Genomic DNA, 14,456 nt, shown 5'->3' with positions numbered 1-14,456 from the left:
CGTAGCGACCATTTATCAACCAATAAAAAACTCCCACAGACAAGCGATCAGGCAGACAGGAGGCCGGCACCGGGTCCAGCGTTAAACGACCCTATTCACAATCTCATTTAGTGCGTGTGTGTGTGTGTGTGTGTGTGTGTGTGTGTGTGTGTGTGTCCTACCTTGAGCAGGCGAGAGTGGAGCAGCAAGGTGTAGGCTGCCTCTGTGTAGTTCTCTCCGTCCAGGTGAAGGTCCCTCAACTTGTACAGGTATCTGTATACACACACACACACACACACACAAGGTCATAGAGGTGAAATTAAATGAATATGCAGCTCATACACTTCCCCACTAGATGCCACTGTTACACAACTTGAACAGCACACCGAACTACAGCGGCAATGGCAGTGGCAGAAGGCCTGCAAATGAAACATTTATTCCTAGTGTCTCACCCCCCCCCTCTCTCTATCCCTCTCTCTCTCTCTCTCTCTCTCTCTCTCACACACACAGGAATTTTCATACACTCATACATACCATCAGATGTGCACACAAAATGGAAAAGTCATCCCTACTGTCACACACACACACACACACACACACACCCGCATATGCACACATGCACACACAAACAACTGCACAAAAATAAGAATTCACCAAGCGTGTTCCTATGAATAAACCATTGCGGTATGACTGATGGCATGGCAAAGTGATGTGTTCATGTCTGCCTGATGTTTTGGAACCCATGGATGTTTTATAAGCCTGCCGGGAAGGAAAACAGGAACAATCGAACCCTAGCGAACCAAACTGACTTTTACCCTTTTACACTGTTCCTGTTTTTAGCTTTGATCTTTCTGTCTGTCTCCATCTCCGCTCTGTCTGACGAAAACTTTTTTGCCACAGAGGGCCCGAGGCTGGAGTTTCCCATTATACATCGATTATTTATGAAACAAGAAAACAATGGCTCCTAGGTGTTTTTAAATGAGCATTTATCTGTCTGTCTGTGCGGAGCGGAAGCGTCGTCGGGTCAATCAGTCATTCTGTCGGTCTAAATGTTGAATGTTCGCGTCGTGCCTCGGTCTCGCTTTCTCATTCGCACCTCGTCTCGTCTCCTCCTATCTCTTTTCTCTCACTTTTAACCCACTCAATCACAGTCACATGTTATTCTGGCTGCAGATCCTGTTTTCCAGCTCCATCGGTTATGACGATCCCGAGTGCTGTTGACAGTGTGAATTAAGAAAAAAGCAAACATTCAATCCCTCTCAGTCCTGCTTCCCCAACTCTTGTTTCATCGCTCTCTACCTCCATCTACTTATTGACTTTCGTTGTTTGACTAACCCCTCGACTCTTATCTACTCATCTCTCTCTCTCCCTCTCCTCTCTCACCTTCTCTGTCACCTCTCTCTCCCTCACTCCCCTCCTCCACTTCCCTGCCTGACCCAGTCTTTTCACCAGCGCCAGTGGCCCTCCACAGCCAGAGGCAACTGGAAGAGAGAAGCTTCACTCCTCTACACCTGGGAGCCTTGACACTTCGCCATGGTGCGGTGAAAGTAATTTTGTTCAAATCCACTCTGTTCTTTATGGAGCAGTATATAATTAATACAATGAAATAAAAGTTGTAGTATTGCGAAAATTTCATTTTAACACCTTAGCTGCAACTTTAATCTCCCATAATTCTCCTCATATGCAAATTAGTTTTTATTACATCACACAGCTGCTTGCTGTAATATGGTGGAACATATAGCAATATAGCTAAATCTGTTTATGACTGTAAGACAACACATACTCTGGCATTTTATGATAAAGCACATTGTTGTATAAGCAGTGCTTCTATGTATGTTCGTAATATGCTGTAAGCGGTTCAGTTATTAACATTAATTAGCAAGTCAAGAAGCCTAACATTAGTGTATTCTCCATAGAAGAGATGAAGGCAGCTGATCAACCAGGGAGCCAGCGAGCAGAGATCCCATTCAAACAAACTGATAACTAATTATGTCTAGAAATGTGCTGTGGTCTGGAAGGAATCTCTACTTGTTTTTCCACCAGCCCTTCCCTCCCTCCTTCTCTCTCTCTCTCCTGCCATCTTACTGTCTCCCTCTATCTCTCCACCTCCCTCGCTCCCATCATCTTCCTCTTTCTCCCTGCTCTCCCTCCTTCTCTCCATGCACATGTTGCAGTCAGACCAAGGGCTGATCCTGTGGATTTTGACATTAATTCAGCAGGACTCATATAATCCCTTGTCAGATTATGGAACCACGCACGCACGCATGTACACACATTCAGGCACGCACACATGCATATACACACAAAGCATAGGCATACACGGTCTGAATGTACAATATGTGGAGACTCAGTACATACATACCTGATATACATGCCTTCGCGATTGATGTCCTTGTAAAAGTTCTGAAAAAAGAGAAGTTGTGTTAGTGGGAGTCTTTGTGTGTGTGTGTGTGTGTGTGTGTGTTTGTGTGTGTGTATATGTTGTGTGTGTGAAAGAGAGAGAGAGAGAGAGAGAGAGAGAGAGAGAAATTCTTGGCTTGTGGAATGGTTGTACGTTTTGTGTGTTTGTGGCTGTGCTCTTGAGTGTATGTCTGTGTGTGTGTGTGTGTGTGTGTGAGTGTGTATGTGTGTGTGTGTGTGTGGTATAGTGTATGCTTCAGATTGCAGTGTGCGTATGTGTGGGAGTGTGTGCATGCGCATGTGCTAGTGAAGCAGCACAAATTCCCAGTTTAATGAAGTTTAATGACATCTTCTGAGAACGGAGGAGTGGAACGACCTGATGTAACCCCACCTCCCATCACCAGCATGAGCCAACAGACACAGGAACACACACACACACACAAATATATTAAAAAACAAGCTCAATTACTGTGAACCACTCCGTGAAGACAAAACATATGCATATTAAAATGGTTTTGCTTTGTATTTTGCAAAGAACAGACACCCCATTGTTTGTATCAATGCATTTTAAAGGCACTTCAGCAGCAGCCTTTGACACCATCCTTTGAATTAGACATACAACTCTCGGCTACTGTGCATCATCCCTAACTGACCCAATAGACCACAGTGGCAACTGCTTCAAAATCCCCATTTCAGCCATCACACAGCAATATAGTGTGAATAATTTACCATCCGATAGGAAGTGATGCCTACAATGGCAGTGGGCTTCTGTGAGCAGCTGAATGAATCCCTGGAAAGCCAAAGTCATACTGGAAAGCCTTTAGCCTGAGGTTAGCAGATGAGAGGACATGCCAGACTGTTGTGTGTCTGTGTGTATGGATGTGTGTGTGTGCCACACGTGCATACGCCTGCATGCGTGTGCACACGTGTGTTTCTGTGTGCTTCTGCATGAGGAAGCATAGCAAGTACCTGTGTAATTGTGTGTGTGTGTGTGTGTGTGTGTGTGTGTGTGCGTGTGTGTCCACGTATGTGTGTATTCCCTCGCTGAGCCTAGCCTGGGGGGCATGGATAAGAAAGCATGCTAAAGCCTGCCAGCCCACAGTAGGGATTTTTAGTTATCCAAACAACTGAGGGAGAATAGCTAATGGGCAGCTACCAAAGTCTACAGGCTAAACACCCCTGCCATGCGCCAGGAGCCCATCTTCCTCTGGGGAGACCAACCCATCACAGGCTGCAAAACATAAACTCACATCTGCTTATCATTAATTGACCCTCCTAAACGGTTATGTCTCAGAAATGTCTTCAAAAATAAACATTCTAGGAAGGAATTCGAAGAAAACAAAAAAAAAGCAGAGATTCAAGAAGGAAGAGTTTGGAGGATGAATTATGGGATTTGATCTGCGGTGGAGATGATCTCATGGTGGCTATGTGATCCGTTACTAAATCTAAGAATAACGTGGGGGAGAATCTGATTAGGAGATCACATAAAAGAAAGGATGTGGAACAGACAGGCGCTGATGCAACCCTGTGCAAACAGTCACAGAGCAGACACAAAGATGAATCTTTTCCTTTAGATCAATCAGCATGAAAATTAAAAGGGGAAAAAGGGAAAAAAGTGGAAAAAAAGAACTTGGCATGAAAGACAAGATATAAAATCAATGTTTCATAATGAACCACTCTTCAATCAGTTTGGCTCCTTTGGTAGGGGCGAGATTATTGATCGAGATCTGTATGGACCAAACTCGCATAGAAGGTTCTAGGAACAGTCTTTTAATTATGAATGAGATTATTGATGTGTGTGTGTGTGTGTGTGTGTGTGTGTGTGTGTCTGATAGAACAACTACAAAGTAGATGAAACACAAGGTTAGTGCCAATAAATGTAAATCCACGGTGAAGCATTTCAGATGCAGAGCATATGGGAGTTTGTGGAGCGGCACCTGAGAGCATTTTCCACCAACAAAATATGTTAATGTTCCCCCAATACATGCAGAATGTATGCGACGGCAAACTGTTTAGTTTGGTCGTGTGTTAAGACACTTGCTGTATATTTCCTATGCTGGCATTTGGTATTTTCCCTTTGGATACTGCGAGGAGAGCTCAGCTGGCTCATTGGTGTGCATTTCCCGGGAGGAGGGATTTACCAGAAGATTGACGGTGCAGCTCATGCGGTTGTTGCGGCTGTCGTCGCTCATCACGGTGCGGTAGTCGAGGAGACGGACGAGGAGGCCCTTCACCAGGGCCACGAAGTGCTCCACCTCCGGCCTCAGCGACAGCTTCTCGGCCGCACACTCCAGCAGGCTGGCAGATAGGATCGAGAAGTTAACAAGCGTGGTCGAGAGGATTTTGTACTGATATTCAGCCCCTTCAGTTTTGACAAGCTCAGTGAAAGTATCGCTGAAGTTGACATCTCAAAATTTGTAATATTCTTTGTCAAGATTTAAGTTTTTCTTTTAAAAGAGAGCAGGGAGTCCACTCTACTAAGTATTTTTACTTTATTGACATGATAGGAAAGCCCATGTGCGTCCAGATATGGTGGTTTTATCCATATTTGTATCATTTTGTACAGTATTTTTGCAATGCAATCATTTTAACTATTAGGTATTGGTGTGTAAATTAAGTATTATTTATAAGGATGGGATGTGCCAAAAATGTGCCAATACATATAATGGGGCAGAAAAATGAATCGCAATATCAGCTACATTTTATTCTGCTGTAGTAATCACAAATGAGACGGCTTGACCATCACAATTCTCTCTCCATCAAGCTCTCTATCAAAATTATATTATTTGCACTTTGTAATGACATTTTTAAATTGCTGTTTACATTCTAGCAAACCACTGACATCGCTAGAAAGATTTGTGGTTCAGAAATAAACATAATTCTGCACGAACTGCTATCATTGAACTTCTATTCATTACATCGCATCGTGGTTGTATCGAATTGTGAACCTCATATCGTGTAACAAATTGTGTTGTGAGATAAGCATCTCGTCCCATCCCTAATTATTTAATATTATATCAAGCATTACTGGCTGCTGTGAAATGATTGAAGTTATCAATGTGGTGGTTACTAATACTCGGCCTACATGGTTTCCAGCAGTTGCATGTATCGCTCATCCCCTCCTCCGCCCTCCACCTCATGGTCCAACTTCAGAATGATCTCGTTCTCAAACTACAGAGAAAAAGAGAGAGAGGGGGAGAGAAAGGACAGAGGGAGATGAGAAAGCAAAAAAGGGGTAGAAGAGAAGGAGGGATCAATTATGCAAGCATAATTAAGGTGGCTCTTTTACTTTTATGTGCAGTGTCACAGGTAATCGATGGGTGAGCGCCTTTTAAGTGTATGCCAGTGTTTGTGTGCAAGTGTGTTTGTGTGTGTGTACATAGTCATCAAAAGTATATGTACATCCATCACTGTTATTTACGTGTATGGCTGTATTTGTGCATGTGTGTCTATGCATGTGTATTCTTCTATGGGTGTCTCAGTGCACGTTTGTGACTGAGTAACGTATTCCTGCATGTTTCTGTGTGTGTGTGTATGACAGCGTGCGCGTGTGTCTCTGTGGATCTTTACCTTGTGGAAGTTTCCAGAGTGTGTGTGTTCGCAGGTGATCATGTCGAAGAAGATGGGGATGGTGGCCCTCCTCAGCTCCTCCTCTGGGATCAGAGTCATCTCCAGGATGGGACCCACCATGCCAGGGATGAAACAGATCTTGTGGCTGCCTGCAAGACACACACACACACACACACACACACACACACACACACACACACAGATATGTGCAAACATGCACACAAAAACATGTGACTATCCTTATCCAAACAGAGAAGTAGCGAACCAGCCACATTTGCATGAACTAGATTGTTTTCTTACCGAGTTTGTACCACATGTCACGTATGGCAAAACCAATGAGTCTCCTCATATCTCCATACCTGAGACAGAGAGAGACACAGAGAGAGAGAGAGAGAGAGAGAGAGAGAGATGGGGGAGAGAGAGAGAGAGAGTGAGAGAGAGAAAGAGAGAGAGAGAGAGAGAGAGAGAGAGATACAGGAACAGATAAAAAGAGAGAAAGAAATCAACTCCTTGGTTTACCACCAATGTCTCGATCAATAATGTTAATCTCTCCCTCTAAAAGTGAATGGCCCGATGGGAAAGATGATGCTGCACTAATCTGCCCCAATGTGAACTAAATTGAATGTCTATCCATAGGCAGCACAAAGTTTTAATAGGAGGTGGGTGGGTAAACAATAACGCTGAGGCCACAATAGAAATCACTGAGCGTTTCATTAGAGCAGGGAGAGTAGGTGAGCTAAATAAGGAGCGATTATATCGCCTTTCTCTCACTTGGCTAGGATCTTGTTCCTCTTGGTCGGCGAGAAATGCTGAAGCTGCAAAGACTCCTGGGTAATAAACGCCACCGCCAAGTGGAAATAGTTATTCCACAACTAGAGAGAAAGGAAAAGAGAGGAAATGGATGATGGTAGATGCAAGTGACAGAATGGGGAACCATGTTAAGCAGCACAGGCAATAAATGGGCAATGTCAGTATGAGGTAGACCTTGTATTTAGAGACACACACACACACACACATACTGACCTGCACTTCGAAGTCGTCGTTATTTAGGAACTTGCGGTTCATAGTGTCAGCATATGTATTGATGGCTCTCAGGAACACTCTAATGGACACACACACACACACACACACACACACACACCAAATATGCAAACCAAGTAATGTAGCATTGAATCAAGTGAAATGGAAATGAATGCTGATGATATAGCACCAGAATCAAATGATGCAAAAAATAACTTGCTCATACAGTCATTGGACCGTCAATGAATTATTAATAAAAACAAAACCACTTTTGGGTAAAAAAAAAAGTAATGTCTAGGCATTAAAAGATGGGAATTTCAAATGGTTCACAAATGCAATTTTCCTGCTGTGACAGCTGATACAGTTCCATAGATGTGTCTACTGTTACTTCAGGCAAGACTGTCTGGATTGCTTTAGATTCAAAACTTCTGTCAAAATGATAGAATAAGGCATTACATGATAATTTAGCACAGTATGGATAGTGTGCAGGTGTGAGGGGAAGTTTAGCTGCGTAGTAAGCTTGCTCCCAATCTGTTTCTGCCCCAACACTATCTATCCGTCATTGCGATCCCGAGCCAATTGCCGTTCCCTCTCCCTCTGCTCCTTCTCTCATTTTCTTTTCAGTGGAGAGTTTCTCTCTCTCTCTATCTGCCCATCGCTCCCCTCACCTCAGTCTACAGCCTCTCGTTATCGTCCTCTCTGTCTCTTCCTCCGCCTCATTCTCACTTTCTCCCGTCTGCCTTTCTCTCTCGTTCTGTCGCTGTCTGACACAGCTTTAGCCACTTGATAGCTCTGTCAGTTGCATGCGCACCACACACACACACACACACACCTACTCACCTACACGTACAGAAACACACAGGCACATCCAAACACACACATGTATATACACGCACAGATAACCTGCTCTCTATCACAAACAAACACATAGCTTTCCCTCCTTCACTTCCCTACACACACACACACACATCCGTCACATCAGCCTTTTCTCGTCGTCCCAGCCTTGATCCCAGCTTTACTATCTCTCTGACTTATCCCTGCCCGGGTTTGTGTGGATGCACAAGTCACTGCAGACGTCAACAATCCTTTAAAGGGCAAAACCGCCATGCCTTGTGGGCCCAACAGAAGGTCATCCCTGCCTTAATATGACTTCATAACACATCAGACTTTGATAAACACAGCGGGGAAGTTGAGACCCACGGAGGTTAGAGAAGTGGGCTTGGGACCAAGAGGTTGGTGGTTCAAAATTCTGGACCGACTGGGCAATTCTGGGTGGGGAAAGTGAGTAAGAAAAGCTCGCCTTCTTAATAACTACTTTTTAGAAATTTTCAAACTCCAGCAGAAGACTGGTTGTACTGGGAAACTCCAAGGTGTGAATGTGTTTAAATGTATGAGGGCTGAAAACCAGCATGCATGTTCAGTCAAACTTCCCTGGAAACATAAAGCTGAGAAATGTCATAAATAGTTTGGCAGTGTAAGAATGCTTTTATCATGCCACTAGAGCTTCTTAAAATGAAGATTTAACGCAACTGATGAATTTAAGTGGACAAGCCTTGTTGGATTGCCTGTCAGATTTCTGTCCTTGTAAGAGGAACAAAAAAGGGAAACATTTTATAAAGATATTAGGCCCTCGTAACATTTCTAAATTGTTCTGACAGCAGTGTACAAAATTGTCTAGCAAATTACCTCATGGCTGGACTGCAATCAACAACTGTCAACAGAATAGAATATGGATGGCATGAATGGATGGCAGTGCTGTTGTGTGTGTGTGTGTGTGTGTGTGAGTATGTGTGCATTATGGTACCTGTTTTGTACCATGATCATGGCCATCCAATCAGAGGGATAGACATGCTTCCCTATCAGGTCCTTGAAGAGCAGGAAGGTCTCCATCAGGAAGTCCTGCAGTAAAAAACACAAGGCAAGGAGGATGTACATATGTGATGGTGTGATAAGAGAGCTTGTGAGGAAGAGAGCTACTACTTGCTATGCATTTGTAACTTGTTGATGTATTAACATATATGTACTGTATATTGTGTATTTGACACAGGTCTGGAGGCGTGTGTGTGTGTGTGTGTGTGTATGTGTGCACTTACCACTAGATCGGAGGTGCCAGTGAAGGTTTCTATGTATGTAGAGTAGTGACGGTCGTCCATCTGACTGAGGATAGCTGTCATACAGGCTACCACTCTGGACTAAAGAGAGAGAGAGTGACAGGCAGACAGGCAGAGAGAGAGGGTTGGGGGGGTGGGGGGTGGGGGGGTAGGAGATGGGGACAACACCATTACATTTTGGGCATTGAGCAGCTGCTCTTATCCTGAATGGCATACATTACAAGCCAAGGAAATTAAATCTCCCAAGGTAATTTGTTGTTCCACCATGTCTCGGCCTGCCTTTAAAAAAGTAGTGTAGAAACGATTCAGACCAGTTCTGTGACATGCGGACCTGTGCCACAGTCTAAATGGTAAGACAGGGAACATTTGAGCATGACCAGCATCACATATTTCCTATGGGACACGGGACAAGAAGGCAGTTCCCACACACAAGGAAAATGGTTAAGAGATAGTGTTATTTTTAAAGGTGCTATGTGTAACATTTTACATCAATAAATCATTACCGCATTGGTTTTGAGAGATTGGTATCTGGCAGCCTCTGTTGGCATCGACACAACATTTTACATTGTGTGCCACCAGGTGGGATTTCAAAGAAATTACTGATGGCACAAAACAACATTGCTTTATGGCACAAAACAGGAAGAGGTCACCGTTCTTCCAGCACAAACAGAGCTAAAGCTTTCAGTGTTTCTGGCAATGGCAGATGGAGGAAGGACTGAAAGGCAGATGGAAAAATCACTTCCAACATGTTTATCCTTGTCAGAAAAGTGAAAAAGAAAAAGAGAAAAAACCAGGGAGGGGAACACATGACAACATCCTCTTTGCAACAGAATAGTTTCCAAACTGGCCTGTTTCCAGAAACAGTTTTGAACTCATATCAGAAAGATATGTATGTTCTGATTTCACAAAACGATGCAGGCAGCAGCTAGGGATGACTACAAACGTTGTCTCAACATTCATGTTGATGCTGTATTTACACAAGTTTTCAACACTCATATGTCATATCAACATCTATTCAATTGCTGGTAGGCTACCAGTCATCCTGACTATGGCCAGAGTCTCATTTGTTTCCAGTAAATTATACCAATTTATCACAATTCATTTGACAATGACATATTGATGTTTAACATTCTACGCGTAGCACCTCTATAATAGAAGTACTGGGTAAAAACAGGGAGTATAGAAAGAAAGAGAGAAAGAGAGCTAGAAGATGAGGTTAGGCAAAAAAAAAAAACAACTGCAACACATTTCAAGAGAAATTACAGCTAAGCGTGTGTGAAAACTACTTATGCCGAGGAAAACTCCCTGAGCTGGATTAAAACACGAAATCCGTGGAGACGTTAACGCTAACCTCTCCAGATCCAGAGGGGGGGCAAGAGGTGAAAAGAGAGAGGGAAGGAAAGAGGGGGAGGGCGCAGTAGAGGAGAATTGAGCAGAGCAGAAGAGGACAAAACTGAACAGACATGAACAGAAGTGTACAGAAGGGGGAACAGGAGCGGACGCGAGATCGATGGAGGGCGTGATTTGTAGGCGTGACACATCAAACCGGCATCACTTGGACGGAGAGGCAGTCGATATTTCTCAGACATCATATAGGACCCTCGTTCCTGAGCCCGGCGAGCGAGGACATTGTGTTCAGCCCGCTGCCGGCCCTATTCATCAACCTCCAATCACAGCAGAACATCGCTTCCTTCTCTTCTCCCCTTATTGTTAAGCGCTGTTTCCCACTCTCCCCCCATCCCTCCATCTGTTTGTCTGATGTTGCTCTCTCAGTCATTTCTCTCTGTGAACACTCTTGTGTCTGAGTAAAATTACCTATTTCTCCTCCCAGCAAACCTTTCTCTAATGTCTCTCTGTCACTCTCTCACTCTTCCTCTAGCTCTCTCTCTCTCTCTCTCTCTCTGGGTGCTTTTATTTCCATCTCTGCTTGGTGGCAGAGGAGGGGAAGATGAGAGAGAGAGATGGAGGGAGGAAAAGATAGAGAGGTGATGGATGGCTAATTGAAGATGAAAGATGAACTGCATCTGAATTTTTGACGGCGCTCCTCTGATCAAAATGGGCAGTGTGTGTGTGTGTGTGTGTGTGTGTGTGTGTGTGTGTGTGTGTGTTTTGTGCGTTTGTCCTTGCCTGCATTCTAAAAAAAACACATTTTCAGTCATATATGTTCACTAATACATACCTTCTGTGCATCATTTTTAAAGCTAAGTTAAAGTCACACATACACACAAACACACACACAGACAGATTGATATTCTGCGGATGCAAGCAGCCCTCATGTGTTTAGTGAGACTGGAGACGCCTGAAGGGTTAGGCTTTAACAATCTCCAGTCAAACACTGGCTTCCTCTGACAAAACCACACACACACACAGTACTCTGATACACTCCCAAAACAGTCTATCAGACATTTGAAGATTTCTCTCTCGCACTCTCTCTTGCACAATCACACAGACTCTCAATCTCTCTCTCTCTCTCTTCCTCCCTCTCTCTCTCTGTCCTCCCCCTCCTCACACAGTCATTTTCTGTCAGTAATCTGCATTACATAAATTTCTAATTGGGAGAGTGTGTGTGTACGAGAGCTCGGCGCACCGCAGGTTTCGCCCCCCCTGGTGGAGCATGACACCAGAGACCCTGTCAACACACTCCCCTCTTTAATCTCTCTTCCCCTCTCTTCCCTCCCCTCTTTCCCCTCTCGTTTCCTGATCACGCGGTTTTCGTCCCCGAAAGGGCGGGGAGATCTATTTAGTGTGACACCGCTGCCCGCCCCTCTGCCTTTTGTCGGGGGATAAAACATTCACATATAATTACAAAATGCATGTACAGTGCATGTGAGGAGCTCCATTCCCAAATGAGATATCAAACTCTGACAGAATTACAGCCTGGGAGAGTCGTCCTGTAGGGAGAACATGTATTTTGTTGTAATAAACTCATGTGCATGATATGCTACTGTTATGATAACTTTTATAATTACATATAAAACATGCACTCAAGATGCATTAAAAGTGATGGAGAAGTTTTAATATACATATACAACACAAATCCTTCCATCAGATGGACTATAAAGTCTATATCATGCCTCAATATCCCTCCATACTGACATCAATATAGCCCTTTCTTTTTTTATTTATTAAGTTTTGCCATAATACAGCTTTTAAAAATAACTAAAGAACTAAGTAGATGAATAAACACCCCTTCCATCCCAACAGAGCCCTTTCGCTCTCAATATCCTTGTTGTTTCTTGCTCACACTAACACCTTGCATCAGTGTCACAGCAGGCAAAGCCTTGGTGTCTCATCCCGAGGTTTTACCTAAAATAAAACTTCACTAAGGAATCTCTATCCATCATGCCTCATCAAAAGCCTGATTAAACAAAGTATGTCCTCATCGATTAGCGTTCATTTTCTTGTTCACAGGAATAATGAAACAGTGCATGTGACATAATGAAAGTCAGTGCACGAATACGCCGTAACGAGGGAACAAGGTCAATTCTGTCTGGACATGAGGCCGTCTTGTGTCGTGTGCCCTCCATGTAGTAAATTGTGTTCTTGCAATAAATGTGTTTATTTCTCCTGCAGCCACTCCCAGGCTCTGTGCAAATTGCTGGCATGAAAGGAAAACTCTGTATAGAAAATTGGCAGTTTTTGTTAGAATTGTTGGCTTTCTAAAGACTTTTATTGACAAAATAGCTTTTAGAGAATGAAATCAAACACATCTATGTGGACAGAAACACACATGCACACACACACACAGCCAGTGATTTCAAACAGTTAAATAAATCTGCTATGAGCAAAGATGACAATGAACCCTCACTTTCTCTCTCTCTCTTCTTTTCCTCCCTAGTGTGTAATGGCTGATCAGAAATAGGATTAAAAACAGAGTAACACACACACACACACACACACTACTCTATAGTTACGTACTTTCTGGTTTACTTGTATCCACTGTGTGTGTGTGTGTGTGTGTGTGTGGTAGATGGTGTTTAAAGAGATTGAGAGCATAAGTCCTCAGAGAAGACCAATTACACTGAAGTAGGGCGATACAACATGTGATCTCCACCCCATCGCACACACACACACACACACATACACAAAAACACAAATACACAAACACACGCTCAAATATCTGACCAACTATTTGCAGCCTCACACACAATTGTGCTTCAACACACAAGACATATGCATATGGTATGACACGCAAAGGCATATGGAAAGCATATGTCCCTTGCATATCTTAATAAATTAACAAATACAGTGTGTGTGTGTATGTATGTGTATGTGTGTGAGAGAGAGAGAGAGAGAGAGAGAGGGAGAGCGCTCTGGGCTTGTTCAGGCAAAGGTCTTATGCAACAGTGAAGAGATTACTGAAAAAGCAGGACACAGATGCTGGCGAGGTCTGGGATTTCTCTCCCTTCCTCTTCCTCCTCTCTCATTCTCTCTCCCTCCATTCATCCGTCCATTTTCTCACTCTTCCTGCGTTTCACAAAGCCAAATTGAAGACTTTTCGAGATCTTTTTAATGCGACTTGGAAGTGGATTTAGGACCCCTTTAAAAACCAGAATAAAGACACAAAAAGGTGGCAAAACGCTGACAATATGTCTGGCATATTACAGTACATTAACCCTGTTCTGTATTATTTGAGTCGACATGCATGTGGGTAACATACTGTAATACAACATAAGAAAATAAAACTGAAACTACTGCTGGTCCGATTCAGATCTTCTGCTTAAACTATACTGTAATAAATGGCATGTGCCTCAATGTCCCACTCTGCCTCATCTACATAATCACTGAAGGTAAAGAATCTATTAAAACCTCTAATTTCACAGTTGCATCAAAATGAAAAAATCTACACTTAATTGAAAATAAACCTGCATAATGGTAAAAAAAAAATGAAGACCTCCAATTACTGTATTTAAGACATTTTAGTACTTTCTAAGGCTTTAGATAATTTGGATAACTTGGTATATTTTTTAAGATTTATTCAGACTTTTCAGGGACCAGCAGACAAACAAGATGCTCAAACAGAGAAAATAGGCCCACACACGAACAAGCGCGTTTCAATCAACAGCACAGCGGAACACCAAAGCGCCCGTGCATTCAGATCCACCCAAATACTTCCAAAACCGGTCCATGGATGCCTCACTGCTCATCCTTTAAGTCTGTCTCTATCTAAGTCTTCCTCTCCTCTCCTCTCCCCTCCTCTCCTCTCCTCTCCTCTCTCTTCTTCTGTCGTTCCTTTTCGTGGCGTCCCCCCCAGGTGAGAAGTCATTACGCCGCACTCATCTGTGATTTTTCATCATTTCTTTTTTTTTTAAATAGAACATCTAAAAAAAAAAAACAGTCTCATTGGAAACCCGCGGCGTTTTGCGCTGTACCAAC

General features: G+C 43.3%; 1 protein-coding gene across 1 annotated transcript in view; it reads right to left on the bottom strand.

Annotated features, from left to right (window-relative positions):
* The window catches only part of dock2 (dedicator of cytokinesis 2), a gene marked incomplete at its 5' end in the record, with an annotated part of 53,751 nt that overhangs the window by 10,196 nt on the left and 29,099 nt on the right, over nt 1-14,456 (bottom strand). Inside the window, 10 exons of the mRNA XM_071523117.1 lie at nt 162-252; nt 2,342-2,382; nt 4,521-4,677; nt 5,465-5,550; nt 5,950-6,098; nt 6,250-6,308; nt 6,721-6,821; nt 6,973-7,051; nt 8,774-8,868; nt 9,063-9,161. Of these exons, the coding sequence (XP_071379218.1) occupies nt 162-252; nt 2,342-2,382; nt 4,521-4,677; nt 5,465-5,550; nt 5,950-6,098; nt 6,250-6,308; nt 6,721-6,821; nt 6,973-7,051; nt 8,774-8,868; nt 9,063-9,161 (957 nt within the window). The remainder of the gene's footprint in view (nt 1-161; nt 253-2,341; nt 2,383-4,520; nt 4,678-5,464; nt 5,551-5,949; nt 6,099-6,249; nt 6,309-6,720; nt 6,822-6,972; nt 7,052-8,773; nt 8,869-9,062; nt 9,162-14,456) is intronic.

This window comes from Centroberyx affinis, unplaced genomic scaffold (genome assembly GCF_046629955.1).
Source record: "Centroberyx affinis isolate AG114_WGS23_722 - 3 ecotype Tasmania unplaced genomic scaffold, CSIRO-AGI_Caff_v1 ptg001066l_1, whole genome shotgun sequence".
NCBI lineage: Eukaryota > Metazoa > Chordata > Actinopteri > Beryciformes > Berycidae > Centroberyx > Centroberyx affinis.
Note: the sequence above shows the minus strand (reverse complement) of the source record. Positions and strands in the feature narration are given on the sequence as shown.